At 38.2% G+C, this 12,858-nt stretch overlaps 1 protein-coding gene across 2 annotated transcripts in view; it reads right to left on the bottom strand.

Moving 5' to 3' along the window:
• Positions 1-12,858, bottom strand: part of CSMD3 (CUB and Sushi multiple domains 3) — an 886,927-nt gene that overhangs the window by 122,418 nt on the left and 751,651 nt on the right. For both annotated transcript variants that reach the window (XM_059671887.1, XM_059671888.1), the window contains 2 exons: positions 12,349-12,445; positions 5,247-5,351 (listed from right to left, as the gene is read on the bottom strand). In XM_059671887.1, coding sequence (XP_059527870.1) covers positions 5,247-5,351; positions 12,349-12,445 — 202 coding nt within the window. The remainder of the gene's footprint in view (positions 1-5,246; positions 5,352-12,348; positions 12,446-12,858) is intronic.

Here is a 12,858-nt window from a genome sequence, read left to right as displayed (position 1 = left end):
GTCTTTTTATACCTGGGGAATATTTTCACTTCTTTAAGTTATGATTTGGTTAAAAAAATAACGTTTTAATATAACTCTATAGGATTTTTGTAATGCTGGTATTTTAAAAATTTCATTTACTTTGCTCTAGGAAGTTATTTAGAATTTTGTTCCAATTAAAAGAAAACATTCAGCAAATATTTTGTTGTCTTAGTTTAGGCTCCTCAACACAATGTTTTCTAAAAAATGGTGATCATCTTACCATCTTCTGATAATATTCCACCTTCTGGTTTTTGAAAACTACAGTTTATATTGTCCTGTCATCTACACATGGTGCTTAGTTGTTTGTTTCTTTGCTTTTCTCTTGAGTGGAGAGTCCATATATCTAATAGTTCTTAGGAAGTATCTGGGGATCAGTTTGAATACAAAGCATGATTTTAAAAAGATTTACTTGATTATATGAATTGAAAGCTAAAATATTAAATGCCATTCTCTGTGAGTAGCCTTTAGACCATTAGGAGAGTTATCAGTCTTATTTAAAGCAACTGTGTATAAAATACATTGACATATCATTTGTTCTTATGCTTATGCGTTAGCAGTGGTGAATCCTTTCCCACATGATTGAGTTCAAATCAGATAAGTACTTTAGAAAATATTAGCATTCTTTGACTGTTCATTTTACAGAAATAATTAGTTTTGACATAGTTGGATGAATAATTAAAAATAAAAAAATCCCACATTTTACATAATACGTTTCAACTTGGTTAGACAGAGGTTTGTCCCATTCCTAATCCAATCCCTCTACCATTTTAATCAGACTTTTCTTGTCATAGGTACTCAACTTTACTTCTTCAATCCAAGATCATGATTAAAGTTTTCTAATACTTACATTATGACTTTTCAACCAAAAGATTTAAGTTTTCAAGATAGAATGTTGTGAGGCTTGCTGGGCCTGTGTGGCTCAGTGGTTGATCATGGACCAATGATCCACAAGGTCAAATTTGATTCCCGGATAGGTCACATACCCGGGTTGTGGGCTCAATCCTCAGTAGGGGCTGTGAAGGAGGCAGCTGATCAATGATTCTCTCATCATTGATGTTTCTATCTCTCTCCCTCTCCCCTACTCTCTGAAATAACTAAAAATATGTTTTTTAAAATTGTGAGATTTAAGTCCAGTAATCATTGCTTTCCCTTAAGAAGAGCAGTCAAACTCTAAATTCTTTATATATTTGTATCTACTATTTGTTGATAAGGATATGGCTCAATATCTTTCATTGAATATCATTGAGTTTCCAACCAAAAATAAGTTTGAAAAATGTTAAAGATCATTGGATAACTTATCCTATTAAATTTTAATGATCTTATATTATCTATTTTATACAAAAAAAAATGACTTTTTGGAATTTTAGAAAATATTTTATAAATGCTAAAGTCATATATAAAGGACATAAAAAATTGCTATCATTTCTTTATGATTATGATTACTTAATGATCTATATTATGAATATATATTGAAACATTTGCTATTTTCATATTATGACATCTACAATAAAGTTAAATTTCTGATTATGGCATCCTATAACTTTCAGGAGTCATCATACCTTTAGAAGCATTAGTTCAGCCCTGTTGAACTAGTTGCAATTCTCCTAATATGCCATATATCATAGCACTGTCTGAGCCTGAAGTATTCATGCTGAAAATATCTACTGCTGTCTAATTGTAAAACTCTTACCTGTTTGTTAAGACTCAGCCAAATTTGTCACCTACTATTTGAAATATTTCCTGAACTTCATAAATGGAATTGATTACTATCGCTTTTGTACACTCTACCACCGCTCCTGTATTCAGAGCACTGTATTATTGCTTTATCTCTCTGTCTATTCTATGCTATAATCTCATAAAGAAAGATACTGTGACATATTTATCTTTGCTTTTCCCATGTTGAGCATAGTAGCTGACATGTAGTAGGTATTTCAAAAAAAATCATTGGCTGAATGAAGAATAAATCTTTTATTTATAATCTATTAACAATTCAATGATGCATTTATTGTATCTGAGATTAGCAGTAGCTGAAAAGTGAACTTCAATATAAAACTCAAAATATTGTCAAAAATTAATTTAGTACATGCCTATCAGTGTAGCCTCTGTCTTTCCCTATAGCGAGTTTTTTTCTATCAGAATTTCATAGAGGTAATGATGTTTTAGTGATGGATAAAGTAATGCTGAGAAAATAATAGCTACTACCTTCAGGAAGCAGAAGCCAACCGAATTATAAAATATATACAGACAAAGGTGCTAAATACCTTTAAGAACACCAACATCAGTGTAGGCATACTGATGGCAATGATGTATTCCAATATTATATATCTGTTATCTTATATTTCTAGATGTATCACTCACTCATTATTCAGTCAACAAATATGTTTTGAACACTAATAAGATTCAGGGACTGAGCTCAGTGCAAGACACAAAAGGATATCCTAAATGGACATGATCCTGTACTAATGGCAGAGGGAGACAGTAAGCTCAAAATTACCCAACAATCACCCAATTAGACTTGTGATCATTTTATGGAACAAAATACAAACCCATATATGTATTTAACTTGGATGCATAAGTCTTTTTTTGTATTTAAAAGTTTAGTTGGAAGTTGAGAGATTAAATATATTTTTTCTATGCCAACAAGAAAAGCCACTTACTCCCATTTCAGATTTAAATTTTCTACAGGATTAAGTTCCTTTTCGAGAATTTGAAAATACTGTAGTAAAAGAGGAGACATTACAACTGATACTACAGAAATAAAAAGGATCACAAGAGACTACTATGAATAATTAAACACTAGAAAAATGAATAACCTAGAAAAAAGACAAATTCCTAAAACATATAATTACAATAAATAAAAAACATACAAACCAAAAAGTTAAAGTAAAATTGCCTGTCGGCAGACAATATTATCTTATATACAAAAAATCCTAAAGACTCCACCTCCAAAAATATGACTAATAAACAAAAATTATAAAAGTCTAATAAAATAAATTATAGAAACACAAGTAAATGAAAAGATATTCTGTATTAATGGATTAGGATGATTAATATTGTTAAAATGTCCATACTACCTAAAGCTACCTATAGATTCAATGCAAACCCTGTCAAAATTCCAATGACATATTTCACATAAATACAAAAAAAAAACTTAAAATTCAATTAGAACCACAAAAGAACCCAAATACCCAAAGCAATACTGAATAAAAAACAAAGAAATAAAAATTGGAAGCATCATTCTTTCTGATTTTAAACCATATTAGAAAGGCTATAATAATCAATACAGTATGGTACCAGCATAAAAATGGACACCTAGACCAAACAACAAATAGCTCAGAAATAAACTGTCTCATATACAATCAATTACATTTGAAGAGGGAATAAAGAATACTCAATGATGAAAAGATAGTCTCTTCAATAAATGGTGTGGGGGAAACTGGATAATCATATGCGGAAGTATAAAATTGGACCCCTATCTTACACCACTTTAAAAAATTAATTGGAAATGGGTTAAAAACTTAAATATAAGACCTGATATAGAAAAGTTCTAGAAGAAAACATAGGGAAAAGCTCCTTGACATTGGTTTTTATTTTTTTAATATGACACCAAAAACACAAGAACAAGAGCAAAATAAGTCGAACTACATAAAAAACAACACAACAAAACTCCTGCACAGCACAAGTAACAACAAAATCAAAAGGCAACCTGTGTTACCAGAAAAAATTATCTGCAATGTATCTATCTGACAAGGAATTAATATCCACTCTCTCTTCCCATAAGTGGACTGAGATGACATCTGAAAATGGTTTGCTATTCACTTACTCAGAAAACCCTACAAAATAATACAAATCAAGAGCTTCAAATTTTCTCGTGCACTTTAAGAATGCTTGCGACACTGCCTGGGCCACAATGGGTATGCGTATCTGAAAAGCCACCAAGTATCGGAAGGATGTCACTATAGCAGTGTGTTCCATTCCTTCACTACACTGGTGGAGTTAGTAGGTGTTCTCAGGCCAAACAATGGGGCTGGACAAAGGGTCAGTGGTGAATTTTTACGGCACATACTCAAAAGTACAGATTAATGCTGAACTTAAGGAGTTAGATATAGATTCTCTGGTCATTGAGCACATCCAGGTGAACACAGCTCCCAAGATGTGGCGTAAAACTTATAGAGCTCAAAGGTGGATTAACCCATACGTGAGCTCTCCCCACCGCATTGAGATTCCTTACTGAAAAAGAGCAGGTTGTTCCTAAACCAGAAGAGGGGGTTGCACAGAAAAATAAAAATCTCAGACGAAACCAGAAACCAAACACACAAAAATAGGAGTTAATATCCAAAATTTATAAAGAACTCATACAACTCAAAACCCATGGACACAGACAATAGTGCAGGGAAAGCCTGGGGAGGAGGGAGGGGAGGAGGGGGAGGGGTGAAGGGAGGTCAATGGGAAAAAAGGGGGGAGACATACATATGTAGTATGTTCAACAATAAAGGTAAATTTTTAAAAAATGGGCAGAATATCTATAAGACGTTTTTCCAAAGAAAACACAAATGGCCAATAGGTATATAAAAAGATGCTCAACATCGCTAATCATCAAGCAAATGTAAATCAAGAGTAAGAGATGTCATCCCAAACCTGTTAGAATTACTATTATCAAAGCAAAAAAATATAAAGTATTGATGAGAGTGTGGCAAAAAGGGGACCCTCAAGCTCTGCTGATAGGTATGTAAATTGTTATAGTCACCATAAAGGTCCCTCAAAAACTTAAAAATAGAAGTATCACATGATCCAGTGGTACTACTTCTGGGTATAGATCCAAAGTGATTAAAATCAGGATCTCAAAAAGATATCAGATCTATATTAATTGCAGCATTATTAATAGCCAAGATATAGAAACACCTTAAGTGTCCACCTACGTGAAGAAATGAAGATATGTTATATACATATAATGGAATATTATTAAAACCGTGGACAAGAAGGCTATCCTGACATTTGCAACAACATGGATGTACATTTAGAGTGTCATGCTAAGTGAAATAAATCAGACAGAGAAGATGAATATTGTATGGTCTCATTTACATGTAGAATATCAAAAAGGAGAACTTAGGAACAATGAGTGGAATGTTGGTTCCAGGGGCTGAGGGGAGGGAGGAATGAAAAGTCACCATTCAACAAATCTAAGTTTAAGTTATGCAAGATGAGTGAATTGAAATTATACTTACCTGTGTATTCAAGGTGAAATCCAGCAGCAGAAACACTGATGTCTGATTGGAAATTCAGATATAGATTGTTAGATGTGCTGTTCAAAAGATGAGGTATTGTTGTTCCTGAAATGATAATTGGAAAAGCAGGTCACCAATCACATCCTAAATGCTATAATAGTACTAAGTAAGCTAAGTACTCATCGGCTAATAGGTTATCACTACACTAGTGGCCCAGTGCACAAATTCGTGCACATAGAAAGGAAATTAATTAGAAGAAATATTTTAATATCTCTATTAGACTTTTCTCTATAATAGAAGTGTCAACCAAATTCATGATCGACAACAACAGATCAAAACACACGCGTGCAATTGGCACCAGCGAGAGCTTTGTATGTATTGCGTATGCACGAATCAACTTAGCCAGCCGGGTACTCCCTCCCTTCCCTTGGCCACTTGCCACCTGCCACCAGCCAGGGCCTCCCACCCTTCCCCCAGCTGGCACTGCCCCCTGGTCAAACTCCCAGTTTAGGGGACAATTTGCATATCATGCTTTTATTATGTAGGATCACGCAGGGAGAACAAAGGATAAAATATTTAACTGATGCAGTGACTATATTCTGGACAGTGAGAAAACCTGAAGCCATTTTTCAAGGTCTACCATTTCTTACTTCTTTTCAGTTGGGTCAAGTTCCCAAGCTTTCTAAATCTCCATTTTCGGGCTAATGAAAAGAAAATAGGATTCCACCAAGTCTCCTATCACCTACTCCAGGACTTCTGGGAGGATCAAATGAGATGAGGCATTGGAAAATGCTTCACAGACATTTGGTTACAATGTAAAGTGTTTCCACCTGGGTATAATGCAACTCATGTTCCTGGGCTGAAGAAGCTGCAAGGAGGCTAGTTGCTAGGGAGAGGAAGCTGGGCGTTGCTACATGACATCATTACCTGGATGGTCAGACTCTTAGCATATTAGCCATATATATATATATGTAAATTATGTATTTATCAAGTGTTTTTCCAGAATTTTTAATAGAAATGTCTCTCCCATATTTCTCTTTCATTTTATTGTTCCTGACTATCTCCAAGGAGACAGACTTTTGAGATCATTTTACATTACCGCCTAAAAATAGATAGGAACAATGAGAGCTGGGAAAAGTCAGAGTAGTCAGTGTTATGGTCACCTAAAATGAATTTTATTTTTTTTAAATATATTTTTATTTATTTCAGAGAGGAAGAAAGAGGAAGAGAGAGATAGAAACGTCAATGATGGCAGGGCATCATTGGTTGGCTGCCTCCTGCATGCCCCCCACCAGGGACTGAGCCCATAACCCAGGCATGTGCCGCAGACTGGAATCGAACTAGGACTCTTCAATCTGCAGACCAAGGCTCCATCCACTGAGCCAAGCCAGACAGGGCTAAAATGGACGTTTTGAATTTCATGTGGACTTCAATATTCCATACACTTACTTTTAAAGTTTGCAGGTGGTTTTTATGGTGTATTAGCTTAAGGGTTCAGAAGATATATTCATTTATTGTCTTTTATTATAATACTAGGGGCCCGGTGCACGAAGATTCATGCATGGGTGGGGTGGGGGACGACTCAGCCCAACCTGCACCCTCTGCAATCTGGGAGCCCTCAGGGGAGCCCTCTCCAATCTGGGAGTTTCTGTCTGTCTTTGCAATCATATGAGCGAATTGTCTGACACTCCCAACCCAGTTTGGTTTGCTGCTCACAGAATAATAGAGGCTTTTTTTTTCTTTGCTTCATTGGTGGAGATTTCCTGGAAGTTTTAGGATATCTTCCCTTTATTTTTTTCCTAGACACTCTGATTTTACTTATGTCTCTCACCTTTGCTTTCCTTCCATCCCCCACCGCAACAGTAACTTGCTCCAGGCTCACTTTGCTCTAGTGCAGTGGTTCTCAACCTTCTTAATGCCGTAACCCTTTAATACAGTTCCACATGTTGTGGTGACCCCCTATTTCATTGTTACAAATTGAACATAATTAAAGCATAGTGATTAATCACAAAAACAATATATAATTATATATATATGTGTTTTCTGATGGTCTTAGGTGAACCCCATGAAAGGGTTGTTCGACCCCCAAAGGGGTCGTGACCCACAGGTTGAGAACTGCTGCTCTAGTGTCTAGGAGATCTATCTGCCACCAGAACTACGATTCCCAGCATTCCTGGTGCCCCCCACGCTATGGGCTTCCACTTCCGGCCCTGGGGCTGCAATCAGAACTACTATTCCCAGAATTCCTGGTGCTCCCTGTGCTGGGAGTGACCAAGGGAGACACGGCCCCTTAAGCCTGCAGCTCTCCTGCTCTGCTTTCTGCCTGGCAACTGAGGGAGCCACATCCCCCCAAGGGAGTGACCGAGGGAGCTACTGAGGGAGCCACATCCCCCCAAGCTGCCGGCTCTCCCACTTCTGCTCTCCACCCAGCGCCTGTGTATGCAAATTACCCCACCATCTTTGTTGGGTTAATTTGCATATTCACACCTGATTGGCTGGTGAGCGTAGCGAAGGGACGGTCAATGTGCATGTTTCTCTTTTATTATATAGGATATTTTATGCCAGGTCAAGTACCTTCATGTTTCTTTTTTTAAAAAATCTTTATTATTGAAAGTATTATAGATGTCCCTCCCCCCTCCCCACTGATCCCCAACACTCTATGCCCAGCCCCGCAGGCCTTCACCACACTTGTCTGTGTCCATGGGTTCTGTATATACTAGTATATGCACATAAAATCTTTGGTTAATCTCTTCTCACACCTCCCCCCTATGAAATATGTCAGTCTGTTGTATGCTTCAATTTCTCTGGGTCTATTTTGTTCATCAGTTTATTTTGCTTATTAGATCCCACATATAAGTGACATCATGTGATACTTATCTTTCTCTGACTGGCTTATTTCACTTAGCCTATTACTCTCCAGGTCCCTCCATGCTGTCTCAAAGGGTAAGAGGTCCTTCTTTTTTACAGCTGCATAGTATTCTGTGGTGTACCATAGATGTAACATAGCTTTTTTATCCACTCATCTACTGAGGGACACTTGGGCTGTTTCCAGATATTAGCTATTGTAAATTGTGCTGCTATGAACAGAGGGGTGCATACATTCTTTCTGACTGGTGCTTCAGATTTCTTAGGATATATTCCTAGAAGTGAGATCACTGGATCAAATGGCAGTTCCATTTTTAATTTTTTGAGGAAACTCCAGACTGTTTTCCATAACGGTTGTACCAGTCTGCATTCCCACCAGGAATGCATGTACTAGGGTTCCTTTTTCTCCACATCCTCACCAGCACTTGTCATTTGTTGATGTTAGCCGTTCTGAAAGGTGTAAGGTGATACCTCATGGTCATTTTAATTTGCATCTCTCTGATGATTAGTGACTTTGAGTAGTTTTTTCATATGTCTCTTGGCCATCTGTTTGATGTTTCTTACACTCTGATAGCAAAGCTGGTAGTTAGCATTCAAAACTCCCAGATATGAGCTCGTGTTAGTTTTGTCTTTCAGTAAATGCCTCATGATGATGTTCTTCTAAACTTCTAAAGGAAATAAACTTGTTTATTCAATTATTGAGTAAAAATATAAAATATCTGCTTAATATTTCTTGACTACTTAACATTGAGAAATAGTTAAAGATCCTCAAGATTATAACTCAAGCAATTTCAAATGGCAAGCATAAATATAAGTGTCAATTGTATGTTTTAACACATTGTATGCGGGAAACGTGTTTACACGTTTTACGTATTTATACGTTCTACCAGTGTAGTAGAGCGCGGGACACGTATTAATACGTTGTTTATAGACTAGCGGTAGAATGCGGGTAACGTATAAATACGTAAACTAAAGTTATCATAATTTTACTGAACGTTGCCATTTGTGCAAAAAATTAGCAAAAATGGCCCGCGCCACCTGTTAGCGCGATAAAAACTACCCGCAAACAATGTGTTAAGATAAAGCTCAAAAACGTATCAGTTGTTAGTGTTACAAATATTTTTTATAAGTAACTAGTTATTGTACACTTACTTTGCACAACTCTGTGGACCTTTATCACTGATCCTATATAATAAAAGCCTAATATGCTAAGTGTCTGGTCGTCTGGTCAGATGTTCAACCAATCACAGTGTAATATGCTAAAGATATGCTAAGGCCACTCAACTGCTCGCTATGATGTGCACTGTTCACCACAGGGCAGACAGTCAACTGGTCAACCAGTTTCTATGATTTTAGCTATTATAAATTGTGCTGCTATGAACAGAGGGGTGCATACATTCTTTCTGACTGGTGCTTCAGATTTCTTAGGATATATTCCTAGAAGTGAGATCACTGGATCAAATGGTTGACCAGTTGCTATGACATGCACTGGCCACCAGGGTACAGATGCTCCGATCAGTAATTTAGTTTGCTGCTGGGGTCTGGCTGATCAGGACTGAGCGAGATAGGCTGGACATGCCCTGGAGCCCTCTCGTGGTCCCTCCCTGGCTGGCCAACCTCCCTTGTCCCTCCCTGGCCCTAATCGTGCACCAGTGGGTTCCCTCAGCCTGGCCTCCACCCTCTCGCAATCTGGGACCCCTGCAGGGATGTTGGAGAGCCAGTTTTGGCCTGATGGTGGAACGACGAGTCGCTATGATGCACACTGACCACCAGGGGGCAGATGCTCAATGCAGGAGCTGTCCCCTGGTGGTCAGTGTGTTCCCACAGGGGGAGCACCACTCAGCCAGAAGCCAGGCTCACAGCTGTCAAGTGCAGCGGCAGTGATGGGAGCCTCTCCTGCCTCTGTGGTAGTATTAAGGATGTCCAACTGCCGACTTAAGCCTGCACCCCCTGGGGGAAGCAGCACTAAGCTGTCAATCGGACATCCACCGAGGGCTCCTGGACTGCGAGAGGGAGCAGGCTGGGCTGAGGGAACCTCCCCCTGAGTGCACAAATTTTGTGCACCAGGCCTCTAGTTCTTCTATAAAAGAAATCACAGTGAATTCATTATAGAACATATAAGTGCTTTTGATCTCAGCCCATAGTGTCCTAATTGAATCACTGAAGACAGACATTAACAAAACTCAAAGGTCCCTCGACCTCCCTTTCATCCCTTTGAGGATCTAAGTTTCAGTCCCTGGCTCTGAAGTCACACCAGCTGGACTCTAGTCTCATCTTAACATTGTCTGTACAACCTTGGGCAACTTGATCTTCCTAAGCTTCAATCACCTCTGAGGAGTGCTAGAAAGACCAAATGAGGAAATGTGTGACAACCCTCACACAGAGCTAAGACTCAGCCATCATGAGCATGTTATTGACCACTTTTTATCATCTTCATCTGTGTGTTCATTATTAAGAATGCATTATACCTAATCTATTATAAACAAATATATACTCAAATTTTACAAAAAAATTTTTCAGGAAAGATTCTTATCTAAATATCTAAAATATATTTATGACTAAACAAAAACACTCCTATTCTAGATATTTCTTCTTTACTTTCCTCAATGGTGATGATAAAATACTGGTTACAATACTCTATTTGAAAATCTATTAAATCTTTGGCCTGTGTGGCTCAGTTGGTTGGGTGCCATTTGATTGGTTGCTGGTTTGATTCCTGGTTAGAGCACATGCCTGGGTTTTGGGCTCAGTCCCAGGTAGGAGGCAGCCAATTGATGTTTTGCTCTTACATTGATGTTTCTTTCTCTCCTTTCTTCTCCTCTAAAGACCAAAAAAAAAAATGTTTCAAAATATATATATATATATATATATATATATATATATATATATATATATATATTAAAAACTTGAAACCATTCAAACTTATTTCAGTATATATGAAATGTATAAGTTAAAAGATTATATTTCTATTTCTAGTAAAATCTATATATATAAATATATAAATAGGCTAAGTGTCCCTCCTCCATCCCTCTGACCAGTCGCTCTGACACACACTGAACACCAGGGGGCAAATGCTCAACGCAGGAGCTGCCAAGCTGCAGTGACTTGGCAGGGGTGGTTCGGGTGACGCACCCCCAAAAACCAGAGAGGAGGGAGTCCGATTCCTCTCGGGGCTGCGCAATTCCACCTTTGGCCACGGGTTATGATGTCGCTGGGGTACTATCGGCCTCAAATCTGGCTTACTGCACACCTGCGTCCGCGTCCCACACCCTGTACGACAGCAACTTTGCAGAGTGCCCTCTCGTACTCCGGGACCCCTTGGGGGATGTCAGAGCCAGTAACCCGATCCCCGCAGGCCAAGCCGAGGGACCCCACCTGCTGGAGAGGCTCTGTTCACTCCACAGATGCCTCTGAGCCACTGCGCCACCCCAGGGGCAGCCTGCCAGAGAGGGGTCACGGGAGGTTGGCTCCAGGGCAGGTCCGCCAGTCTTGCCCAGTCCCGCCCTGCCAGCCACCTTCTAATTAACTTCCTTTCAATGTGCACAAATTCTTGCGCCGGGCCACTAGTTAAAGTATAATTAAAGTTAATGTAATATATACATAGTTTAAATTAAAATAAAATTTCGCTTCACCTCTTATATGCTAAAAAAACCTGTTAGATTATTGCATAATTTTTTAAAAAAATCTTAGTAAGTTTTAAAACCATCTAGTCAGTACATATGTATACATTAATTTTAAATAATCTCATTCACAATAGAAATAATTGTATATTCTCTTTATTGCCACTCAGTAGTACATTGTAGCTTTGACCATGTTGTTACACAGTCTCTATAATTATTTTAATGGCTGTATAACAGTCTACTATGTGCATATACCATAATTACTTGGAAACGTCTAATGCTTAACTATTATTGCTCATTTTTTTAAGGGTAAGGGGCACAGCACACATATGATTGCTAAATCACAACTGAAAATGTTACCTTTAACATAAAAGCATCAATAAATACTTACACCATTATAATAAAAATATGGTAAGGTTTTAAACAGCCATTTCTATTTCATTATCTGTAATGCCTTTTGAGCTTCTAACTTTGTGATTTAGCTCATTGCATAGAGTTTATAAAAAGCAAATTCAAACCACCGAGTCAGAGTTGTAGGAAACACTTTTTTAACAGAGAGAGACTGTAAAATTCCTCAGTACAACTGTACTTTGCGTAAGCTCCGCTCTCTCATTTACCTGAGTAACTTCCAAGTCTTGGAGCATTGTTGTCTCCCCCATCATAGAAGTCCAGAGAGTCCCAGTTATGCTCTGTAGCGAAGCTGACAACTTGTACCTGTGAAATAGTAATTACTGTTAAGAATACATATTTCTAACAAAATAGCTCAAAGCCTGGATCACATCACTTTGGCCCTTCATGAAAGAAATTGAACAGAACTGAACACCGTTATGGCACTGGCCCGCATGAGCCTTCTGTCATCAGAAAGGCCTACGGGGCACCTGGCAGTGGTCACTATGGATATGACACTGAGTTTGTCTCCACCTCAGAGCGCTCACTTTATTAAAAGCTTTGCGTTAATCTAATGTCTCAGTGCTAGGATCCCAGTGCATGTTTCAGATGATTGGCTAACCTCGATGTTTGGAGTATAGATTCTTGTTACTGATTGAGTTTTCTCATTTTCTTTAGCTAAGAGGAAACAGCCAGACTTGTTGCCCACAAGTATGTAGGACCTTATAATAAAAACTGTC

This window comes from Myotis daubentonii, chromosome 17 (assembly GCF_963259705.1).
Source record: "Myotis daubentonii chromosome 17, mMyoDau2.1, whole genome shotgun sequence".
Taxonomy (NCBI): domain Eukaryota; kingdom Metazoa; phylum Chordata; class Mammalia; order Chiroptera; family Vespertilionidae; genus Myotis; species Myotis daubentonii.
This window is presented reverse-complemented; position numbering and strand designations above follow the sequence as displayed.